The 12,085-nt window shown below is 46.1% G+C and overlaps 1 protein-coding gene across 1 annotated transcript in view; it reads right to left on the reverse strand.

Moving 5' to 3' along the window:
• LOC112555876 (glypican-6-like) overlaps positions 1 to 12,085 on the reverse strand; it is a 68,287-nt gene that overhangs the window by 8,096 nt on the left and 48,106 nt on the right. The window contains 4 exon segments of the mRNA XM_025224441.1: positions 780 to 926; positions 929 to 954; positions 1,574 to 1,705; positions 1,707 to 1,867. Of these exon segments, the coding sequence (XP_025080226.1) occupies positions 780 to 926; positions 929 to 954; positions 1,574 to 1,705; positions 1,707 to 1,867 (466 nt within the window).

Raw genomic sequence — 12,085 nt, forward strand, 5'->3', positions numbered from 1 at the left:
TTGCCAGGCATTCTAAACCGCTTACACAGTGGGAAAAGGCCAGGTCACATAGATTTAATTTTTTTTTAATCTGTTGCAAATGCAGCTTAGCAAAAAGCACTACAGCTCAGGGCAGATGCGGATCAATACCGCAGGAGCCCACAACTTTCTTCTTGGCCACATCAAATCACATGACCATCTCTCCCTAGTATCAACGCCACCAAGTGCATGGTAACCACTATGGGTTCTCTGCTCCTGTCACTCTTGCCAGGATCATCCCTGAGGTCTCAAGAAAACAGTGATTTCATGTTGCCATAGCAACATGACTCAGAGCCTGTCACTTGCCCTGGAGACTGGGCACTTTTAAGAGCTGTTTGTATTCCTTGACTTCTTTTCTTTTTTTCTCTCTCTCTTTCCCCACCTTCCTCCCTCCCCGTCTCTCTTCTGAGCACTGTGTTGTTAGCCTCCCCTTCAACAGCTCTTCAGCAATTATTTAAAAAGCTTCCATCTGTGCCACAAGCCTAGGTATTTCATGGATTATTCTCCCATTCACAAAACAGTGGAATCAATGTACTATTACTTTCTAAACAAAATTATTTCTCTGTCATGATTATTTATGGACGCATATATATTGTTATGACAGTGTGTGTGTGACAGCACATGCAGGTGTACAACTGGATTAATGCATGTTTTCACACTTTCTTCATGTTTCATTCATTCTCTTCTGTTGTCCATTTCTCGTTCACTTCCTGTCTAGCTAATCACTACACCACAAAGACATACACAGCTGTATTCCACACCTGTATCAATCCAGCCAACGTCTTCACCATTGTAAGCATTCTGCAGCCGACTTATGATGAGGCGAAGCTGTACAATTTGTCGTGTGAACATGGTGTTGGCTTTGGAAACGTCAACTTCAACTTCTGGGTTGTTTATTTGGTTAATAACCCATCCTTCTGAACCTCAGGATTGTACCTAATGAAAAAAATTAATCTCAGTAAAACTTCAAACCACTCTCTTAACCACTCATCATTACTTCCTCTGATTCATGCTGGCCTAACCCTATAAGTCTAATCACACACTCACTCCAACATGACCTTGTATAACAGGTGCATCAAACCTATTAAACATCTCCCCTCAACTAATTTATCTGATTTAGCAGTACCACATGCAAAAGCTGCACATAAGGCCTGGAGAAAGATTTTTGTTTTCTATAAATAATGCGAACATACTACTGTCTTTTACATCATTAAACTGCAAGATATATAATGTTAAATACATGAGAATTATATTACTATTACTTTAGGACACAGATAAAAATGTAAGACAAACTATGTCTTCTCTTCAACAAAAACACTTCATTATATGCAACTTCTTGTAAACATCGATATACCCAAGCAAATGTCACTGTAAAACTGAGCTGGAAAAACACACACACTGTGCAAACCATTGTAAACAAACCACATGTTCAAGTGTTGTAACACTTTAGTCTTCTACTGCTGTTCTCAAAAGGTTACTCATGTCAACCACCGACCGTTTATCTGTGTCAACCAGTGACCCCCTAAAAGAGTCATATCAACCAGTGACCCCTTACCTTGCTCGGTCCTGTCCATTCCAGCAATCATCATCACTATCAGGTGATGCTGCCACTTCATCATCATTGCAAACTGTGTAGGGCAGCTGCACCCAGAAGTCCTTGGCAGTCTTGACTTTGTCTTTGATGTCGTACCAAACGGTCAAGGCTAGTTCCAGCAGCTGTGGTGGGCCGTGCACGAGACTTGTACGTGTTAAAATCATAGGTGCTGGCACCCTCAGGCTCAGGCTCCGGCTCTGGCTCACCCTCTCGCTTCTTCCGTGCAAGCCTTGGCTGACCGCATCCAGCAAAAATCTGCAAAACACAATGCAGCTTAACAGTCTTTGACACATACTATATTATGGTTATAAAAGATTTTCTCGTGCACTCTCATATATAGTGGGCACTTTTAGGGTAAAAATTAAAGTAGTAAATGTGAAGTTATGTTCCAGAATTAAAGTCACTGAAAGAAGCCTGCGGCTATGTAGATGTTAAGTGAATATCTGTAACACAGGCATGTTACAAAGACAGGATATAACAGGGATTCACATAGGCCAACAGGCATTTGGATTTCTGAAGGTTTGCTCTCTGAATGCTTGCTGGAACTGTCCACCACCAACAAATGTATTCCCTTTCTCTAGTTTGCTATACAAGCATGTGTTCACAAGTGAGACCACTTGCAAGGATTGCATCTTGAGTTTTACCAAATTTGTCTCCCCGATATTCCAATTAGTAAGAGACCGGAATATATTACATCACTCCTCCACTCACCCTCCTGTCCCTGTGCAACATGATGGCCGAACAGAGGTGAGCGTGTGGGTGGGTCTCTAGTGGACCTTTACTAATACCATCACTGAATAGGACAAGGGGCAGAATGAGGTGGATGGTGGTGCCCGAGGGCGGGTTCTGAGAAAAGCTTTGGTAACGGACTAAGGTCGCCAGGCTTAAACAAGGGCTCTCCCTAGGTGTTGCTGGAGACTGCGGAATCTACAGGCGACAGCAACACCTTGAAGACATGTCAAGCAAGACAATAATGAAGCTCACTTGAGTCAGCTACTTTCAAAGAGACCGGAAAAGCTGGGTGGGGAAGGGGTGGAAGAAAGCACCAGCGCCCACCTACCCCCCCCAAAAAACAAACCACCTGTTACACCCTACTTTTAGTATGTAGGGTGACGTCAACACATAACCCACACTACATTTTCTATCCTTCCGATTTATCCACTAGACTAGAAATGTCTTCAGTCTTGTCACACCCACTTCTGTAATCCCAAACAATCCATGCAGAAGAAGAATATCTCCACTAAATAAGACAATGATTACTGCTACTAGGAGGAGGGGAAAGATTTGATCAACAAGCGAAGAACATACATTTAAGTGTGCGTTCCACACAATGGGCGTTTCATCACTGAAACAATCTTTAGCAATAAATTACTGCTTGCTAAAAATCCGACATGGGAGAGCGATATCGAACAACAATCAAGAGACGGCAAAATGATGGAGAACATGGCCCCTCCCTTCTCCAGCGCAAGACAATGGCGGTGGGACACGACGGCAATCAGCTCAGCGCAGCAGGACTGGAACTGCCATCGCCACAGTATTTGCTGGCCGTCCAAATATTCTACAGATCGATCTTCATCCTGCATGCAAGCACAATATTCGTCGGAATAACACAAAAGAGGTGAAAAAAAGATAATTTATTCATACGAACTTGTTCGCAAGCAGGGTGGCTCTATTCTTTAGCGGTTTACTTAGCACCCCTCTATCCGGAACAGCTTTGATTTCCTTTCCCGCTTCTCTCCTGCCATCGTCTGTTCGTAACAACAATGCCAATGTGAGAGAGGCTGAAGGGAGGACCAGGGAGGGTAGGTGAACGGAGGGAATACCGAAAAAGTGTAGCACAGAAAGCGCAGTTTGAAAAAAAAAAGTTTCAAGCACAGAGGTAAGCGTTTGATGGATGCCGCGGGGAGGAGGACCGTGCTGTTCTGGATGCCAGCGCGTCCTCCGTGACCCCGGCGCTGTGAGGAACTTGGATAATAGAGGAAGTCAAAGGCAGTGCCACATGGTAGTTCAACCCCTCCTGCCCCTCCTTCTTTCCCTATGAATGAGAAACTGCTTTGCGACTTCTGCAAAAGAGCGGGGCCACATACCCCGCACTTCATTAATTCAAGCCGGTATGCCAGCGCCACCTGCAATGGAGGCCCCGCACGCCTCCCTCGCCAACTCCTCGCTGGCTACGAGATCTACGAGAGAGTGACCAAAAAAAAAAGGTAGGTAAGTCGTAGATAGTGCAGGGATGTCGCCAAACCCCACCTTTCCCAACTTTCTTTTTCAAAGGCTAGATGGCAGAGAAGTAAAGGAAGCAGGAGAGAGAACCTCATGCACCCCAGACTTGCCATGTTTTCAGTAAACGTGTGCAAAAAGTTCTGAAAATTTGACTATAAACACAACACCACGAAGCTAGCCGCAAAATTTGTCAGATGGTCACCACAGAAACAGGTCCGCCAATTGGAAATGATATTCTGAAGGTCACGTGACCGTAGTGTACACATTACCTGTCCGCGCATAAGCCCTCGTGTTTATAACGAGAGATTACACGAAACGTTATGGTCTAAAGAACGGTTTTGTAATGAATAGTTAAAACCCGTTGCATAATGCTACTTCTCAAATTCTGGGCATACACACCGCAACAAAAACGCCTAACTGCATCACCAGGCACGGAGAGAGGTCAACAACACTGACGTCAGCATTGTACCTGGATAAGAAAGTGGGTAGTCGGTCCCCCAGATGTGAGGGGAAATGATCTTGCACTGAGATTTACCCAGTTATTAACAGAAAAAAACACTCCACCACCTTTAGTCCTTCCAAGTTTTATTTGTGCATAATGGCACGTGTAGACAAAGTAAGACCATCTTGTCCTCTCTAGTCAGAACACTCGCTCCATGCCCAACTCTCCCAAACACATGTATTGTAGTTTCCACTCAACTTGTAGCCAAGATAAACGCATTCTTCTTGTCCCAGCCTACAAAGCTTTCAACTTCTATCGAAATATGTTCACATCTTTCTGCGGCTACTTTTGAGAATCAAAAGGCAAGCTTTTGCGACTGTTTGGATGGCGGGGCCAAAAACGTGAGGCCTGCGCAGCTATCCCGGGGCACCGATGACAGCAGCACCTCAGACGGTGAACGAGCTGCGAGCGAAGCAGGAGTGAGGGGCCAAGTCGGCCCAAGCAGGAAGTGCTTCGTCATCCAAGACTTTCAGAGAGGCCAGCACGAGGAAGAGTGATCGCATGCACATGCGCACACGCCGTTTCCGTTTGGGAAAAATAACAAATTATTCCTTCCTATAGCCACCCACCCACCCGTTTCCCTGGGCATTCATCTATCTCGCTCTCCTTCCCCCCACCTACCCCTCCCAGATTTCACATCCTCGGAGGAGGAGACAGGCGCGAGATTTCCGATGTTCGCTCTTGGCGGGGGTACCTCGTAAACTCACACTATGAGGGGATGTTGGCTGCAAATGCAAATCCACCCATCTTTCTCCAGACACGCGGCGTTAACATCTCCTGTTGCTATGGTTACATTCTCAAGTTACACAACCGAGTGTTTGAGTTCGTCAAACTCTTAAAACTAACCGCTTGCCATACTTGGATCTTCATCAGTAACAGTACAGTTTTTGAGTTTATACCCCTTGCCTATTTACGACTTTCATTCGACTTCATCTCGACTGGTGACGATGTCTTGAAAAACAAAAAAAAAGAGAAGTCGCAAGGTTGAGTACCCATGACAAAGGTCAAAGGTCATACTCATTAGACGACCGACATCACTAAGCATTTGGATCACCTTACTCTCGCAAACAACAGCTTCCCAGTGCTCTCACTGATGACTGGTGGTACATTCTAGTTTTCGATTAATAATGGTGAAAGCTTTCATAGCGCGGTATCCAGCCAAAGTCGGGCTCTCCACGCATCACGAACACAAGAAGACATCACAGACAAAATTGTGGCTCTCTCTGTGAAGCTCATCGGAAGGCCAGGTCGTTCTTAGGCAGGATGACAAAATATCAGTGAGCCAGATCGGAAAGCCATTGGACTAGAGCAGAAAAGATAAATAAGCAGAAACGTAGATCGATTCGTCAGAAGAATTTCCACATGATCACTAAGCAGAAATTGCTAGTACATGTCGGTACAATAAGACTAAAAGTACCCCAAATCCAGCTGCCATTAACTCTTTTGCTTTTGTTTTTTGTGGGGTTTTTTTCTTTTTTGTTTTTGTTTGTTTTGTTTTTTTTTTTTTTTTTTTACTCATCTATATCTGTTGCTTTCGCTTTTATTTTTTTACTTTGTTGGTTGAGTTCACATTTTTCGTATACTTCATTAGCATGAGCATGATGTTAATGACAAAACATGATTACTATTGTTCTTATTATTCACTTCCACACGAAAAGAGTGTACAAAATCTTTTGAGATGTGAATAATAAGTCCTGCAACCTTTCCTACCCATGGTTAAGATCGTGTGTGCGTGTAAGGGAGAAGGGGGAGAGACCTCCGAGAAGGGAGCAAGGAATCCAGAATACCGGGGTGGCTAGTTGTTCACAACGTACGTCAAAAAAGGATTTCTCTTCCCACCCCACCCGTTCTCCCTCCTTTATTTCATAGCTTTGGCCACGACCGCACAGAACGAGGGGCGACAAGAGACCGTGCCGACTGTCTTCGTCACTCCCTCCCCTTTCTTTCGGGAGTGTAACAGCACTTCCAAGACTTCCTGCCGCCCAGTCCAGCAATGCCACAGCCGCGAAGGACGCTTGACGAAACAGGACTTCCCTACAAACTCTCGAGGAACGTGTTTTCTTCAGACCCGAACAAGATTAATTTCAACCGACGGCGCTTCCCTACTCCGACACCTTTCGTCACACGACACCCGAACCGAGGCTTCCCACACCCGCCGATGCTGACCCAAGGCAAACTGCTTATCGCCAGCCTGTCTTCAGGAGCCCTCTTGCCCACCCCGCTGTCTTGCCCACACGGGACGGACCTAACAAAGGGGAAGATTAAAACCTAATCAGACATGGCGGAGGGAGCTGTGATATTCAATATGAGCGCTTCGTTCCACAAACTCCGTGAGCCAACTCCTGTAGAGCTTGCAGGGGCCCAAGTCGTGGGGATGGGGTGAGCCCGATCGGGAGGGGGTGACACGCACAAGGGAAGTCACACTAAGCAAAAGAGGTCGCATGTTGTGATAACCTTTTAAACACCCGCGGGTTTTTTTTTTTCCCTTGTCAATGCGCATGCCTGGACGCATAGTTCTCGCGCTCTTGGCGGATCAGAAGCTACATGGTCTTCAACGTCCACGACTGTCGCTGCTGGGAGCAAAGGGAGTGGGCGAGGTCAGGGGTGAACCCCACAATAAGCGTTGTGTTTGCAAATTAGAATCGCTTTCAAAATGTTAGTTTAGGGTCGAGTTCGTCAACTTCACTCACGCCTCAACGGACAGTCCGCCGTTGGACGGCTTACAGACTTCTCGTGTTTGAAATAGAACTATTTTGTAAAAGCTGAGTATTGCATATTCCGCGCTGCTTCCTTATTCGCCCCAGTACGCACGCACAAACACAAAGCGCGTTCATGCTTGGAGAACCACGTTGTCGACTGTGTGCTGGCTCCTCACCAAAAGAGATAATGGGTGTTGAGCACAGCTGTACCCGGTCCCAGGGTGCAGTGGCTGTGAAGAGCCCGTTGTACCCACACACTCCAAAGCCGACACTCGGCCGGTGAAGTTTGTCCGGACGTGCGCTGACACTAAATGTGATCCCACCCTCGACATCTGTTCGTTTCTGTCCTGAAAGGTCGAGCCGTCACATGTCGGAGCCTCGGTTCTCACCGAAAATAAACGCTCGTCTCTGAAACTGCGATGCCGAGCTTTGTTCGCTGAAAAGGAGCTACCTGTCCACAAGCAGGACCTGGCTTGCTCTCAACACGTGTAAGAAGGGAACTTGGGAGGGCTACTTGGGAGATGATTCGAAGCTAAAGATGAAACGATGTCCCTTGCATCTTTCATTCAGTTTATTCCTCCAGAAGTTATCTGCACGATACAATATTTTATTGAGGCAATATCGCATATTACTGTGTTAATAAACGTATTATTCAGAAATCAGGTCTTCGTTTGGGTGACCATGTACACCTGTAACCGTAACTTTTTAAAAATTAAGGCCGTTTTCAAAATGATCTCATCTCGAAAAGAACGCCAGAAGATGAATCACTCGCTAGGGGTTGTTTCAGCAGCAGACTTCGTGATGGTCAAACAAAACCCACCAAAGTGAGGGGGAGGCGAAGAACCCTGTCGACGAGGCAAAGCAAACAGTAGCTGCCACCACGCGGAGGATACAGGGCTGGCAAAGGAGTGGAGGTGGAAGGGGGTGACACGCAATAATCGGTGGTCTGTGCGCGGTGACTCACGGGTCCTGAAATTATGGCGAAATTGTCAGCGCTAGTGAGGTGAGCCCCGTCCCCTCCCTCTGCCCCTCCCTACAATCCTCTTACACCCGTGCCACACGCAACTGCTTCACCAAGCTGTGCTCGGACTTCTCTCCATTCGAGTTCTTCGGGTACAAACCTGACACCAGCCGATGCCAAGCTTCTCCCACATTTACCCCAGGACGCTTAAAGGAACACCCACACAAAGGAATCTCATGCTTGAGCACCGAAAGGTCCGCCACCCTCAGTTAAATTAACCAAACACCCGGCGATTAGGGTAGCTGATCAAACCCCACCCGTTCGGTCTCGAACCACTTGCACATTTGTTCCCTACCCTCCCACATGCCTACAAGTGTTTACCATGTTTCCCAATGTTGCCTGTTCACCTCCTCCGCGCAGAAACAATAAATACGCGCACACCCAAAACACGATCTCTCGCTCTCTGTGTTACGTAAAGGCACAAACAGTAAATATCTAGGAAAATAAACTGTTTCAGCGTGGGAACATTTCTTTTTTAGTTGGGGGTGGATTAGGAATTTTATCATGTAACTCATCCAAACGTCATTCAATATCAGTAAAAGCTATCAGGAATTATTTTGTGTGTAAGAGAGAAAGATCTTAGACAAGGAGCCTGTGCAAGTGTTTAACTGTAAGGATTTATAATTTCTTGCTCCAGTATTATTTTCAGGAGACGTTCACAAAGTCAAAGCATAACGGTAACAGTGCATCACGAACGCCAGCGAGAGCCTTAAACATTCCTCCGATCAAAAGGTGGAGGAGACGTGCACAAGAGCACTGCACGCTGTGTGGCACAAACTCATCTCCTTTGCATCCCACATATCTTTTTTTCCCATTTCACCCCTTTTTTCATTATTTCAAAAATTCTCGCTGCCCGCCAAAGCACAGCCGCTAACACCGTTTTCACGACAGTCTCCCCTACAGCATCTGGGAGGACCTGGTGCAGAAGATGAAAGACAATCTCAAAGCTTACAAAGCGGAAAACAGCTGCAAAAACAATGAAGCTGGGGGATGGGAGGAGGAGAGCGAGTCGTGGAGTCAGTCGGCGTTGAGTAGCATGTCCGATGAGCGTGCAGCCAGCTCGTGTGAGGGAAGAAGTGTGTGCGGACTGCGAACCTCCCACACTCTTGCCCTCCTTAGTGAAGCACCAGAAAACGGACGCAAGATTTTTGCAGCACAGCGGAGCACAAACCACACAGCTCCACGAGATCAGCAAACTTCGACATGTTGCCCTGATTTATGCATTTTTATTTTCTCCTCCATTTTTCCCTTCAAAAATTTTTTTAATTTATTTTCAGTTTTAGCAGTTACGGAATGAGGCTAGTTTGTTTACAAGCAACAAAATCCGACATCACATCCTTTCTCTGAAAAAAAGGAGTATTTGCGGGAGGAAGGAGGGCGACAAGAAGGTGTATTGGCCGAAGTGAAAAAGGAAAGAGGGATAGACCTTCAAGGGGAATAACCCGGATAAGACAGGACGGGGGCGAGCAGGAAGCCGGAAGTGATGTCACGCGAAGAGCAGACCCCGAAGTCCACGATATGAAGTGCCTGACTCTAATTATTAGATTATTTATGATTCGACTAACGAAGCGCAGCAAGGACCCTAACTTGCCACGACTCCCTCTTCCTGTAAGATTCACCCGAACACTGATGCTTGGATTGTTTTAAAAATAAACCTCACACCACTTCCCATAATTCCCCTCACACCTACAGTCAAGTTCAAGTTTTGTTCAGATTTCACCTGTTATCCAAATCCGCCATCGTTACATAGAGAAGTAAAAGTTTCTCCTAACCCGAACTTCAAAAAAAAAAAAAAATTCTTGAGCTAGCAGCAAAAAGTATAAATAATCGCCAATGTCCAAACGGATTGCAAACATACATAAAATAAATCTTGCAAGATGATGTAACGGGTATTTGTACTTGTATACCCTTAAGGGCATCAAAATATAAGAAGCAGCAAGGATTGGTAAACCCTACAAAACCCTGTTTTCCGCTCCTCCCTGCAGGAGTACAAATAAGGTCAGCGCTAATGGAAGCGCTTCATGCCTCTTTCCTCTTCTCTTCCTTCATCGCGTTTCAGCCAGGCGAGGTGAAAGAATGAGAAGTGGGGTGGGGGTCTTCCTTCAACCTTTGTGCACGTGTCAGATATGGCAGCATTCCTTTTCGGTGCTCCACGTCACCTAAAGCCTTTACCTACCAGCCTGCAATTTAAAAGGCAGCCACATTTGCCTTGCAAGTGTACACAAAAATTACAGGCGTTTAACAGACATTGTAATGCCAGAAAACGTGTTGTGAACATCCAACAAGATTTCTCTTTTAACGTATTTCCAATACTTTTTTCCAGTTAGGAAGTATCTGCTTGCCTCCATTGCTAGGAATGGTTTTACAAGTCTGCAACACAGACTTCAAACATCCCTGTAATTAACTGCAAACACATGATCAGACACTTTCACTCCTTCAGTTTTTTTTTCTTCTTTGTTTCAAGCCTCCTCTTCTCCTCACTGTTTAATATTTTCCCTTCCCCGCTCCTTTCCTCTAAACCCTTGATATATATTTTCTGGATTATGAAGGAAAGCCCTGATAAGGCTTAAATGTGAAAGCCTACACGTACCTATCAGGGAATGTCATGCTTGAAGTATGTCGCTATGCAAATTGAGGCCAACGTTTGAGAGCGTGATATAGATATGTAGATATAGATATTACCCAGGAATCCACTCAGGCCACGTAATCCATGCAGGATGCATGGAGGGTGCACCAAAGCTTCTGCAGTGAGCGAGAGGAGGTTCAAGACTGATGGGGGGGGGGGGTCTGGGGGGTGGGGAATAGCTGGGTGTCAGCAGGTGGGAAGTGCAGCAGTGCACGCCCTGCACGACATCGTTAGACACGTGACTCTGCCCTTCTGAAGAAAGCTGTTCACATCCTGACGCAATCTGTTCGCGTCCGTGTTTTCAAAAAAGAAAAAAGAAAGAAAAGAAAGATAAAAAGAAAGAAAATTTCATGTCCATGCTGCCAAGTCCAGCGATTTTCAACAACGCTCTTTTCGGAAGAGTTACTTTAAATAACACCTGCTAATTTCATTATTTCTTTATCTTTTTTCCCATGTTGGTTAGATTATACAGTGTGTATATTTGGTATATGTTTATGTGCGCCTTGGCAATCATGGTTACGTAAATAAGCTTTCCTGATTTTTATTTCCCACGCTCATTCCGCAAGCCTACTATCGGTAATTTTATCGTTGTCAGAGAGAGAAGGGGACTAACAAGCATTCTGTCTACGAATAAAGGATATTTTATCAATTCACATACAGTGTCAACGATTAACAGCAAAAACGAAAAGGAGGTAACAATCCTCCCACCACCCCATCTCTTGTTGAAACTCTCCGTCCCCTCCTATGCCGAGTACGCGGTCTCCCTGATTGGTGACGTGTCCTTGCGCAGTGTTTATCGTTGCCGCAACACCAGAGTCACCTGTGTCCGCAAAAGGAGGAACAAAGGGACAGGCGTAGTTGGGGAAGGGGGGTAGGTGTGGAAGGCCGTTCACACCAAAGCCGACAGGAATGAACAGGGAAGATGTTCTTTGAACCCTCCACTACCCCAAACCACCACCACCCCAAGCACACCGCACTTCAACGATGTGGTCAAATATTTGAAGCTTTGGTTTGTGGGTAGAAAAGGGGGGAAAGGCAGCTTGACGCCAGGCCATAGTCGGGCGCTGTGTCTCCAAAAGTGTGCAAGTCCGCCTTTTGTTGCTTTCCCGCCCTCATGTCCCTCTCCTCCTCCTCCTTGAGACGACTGGGTCTCTCCTGTCAAACGATCTCTTCTGACTCCTCCGCCGCCCGACAAGCAAGAATAGCGAGGGCGAAGCAAATGGAGCTCGACTAATCTGAGCTGATAAGTGCAGACTAAGGGACCGGCTGGAAATCAAACTGACCACGTCAGATACCAGCGCAATAATAACCTTCCCAACCGTCAAACATGCAGGCCACAAAAACATCCTGCTCTGGCTAGTGTACCTTCGCTCTCCATCCACACACCCCACCACACACACTC

This window comes from Pomacea canaliculata, linkage group LG14 (assembly GCF_003073045.1).
Source record: "Pomacea canaliculata isolate SZHN2017 linkage group LG14, ASM307304v1, whole genome shotgun sequence".
In the NCBI taxonomy this organism is placed as follows: domain Eukaryota; kingdom Metazoa; phylum Mollusca; class Gastropoda; order Architaenioglossa; family Ampullariidae; genus Pomacea; species Pomacea canaliculata.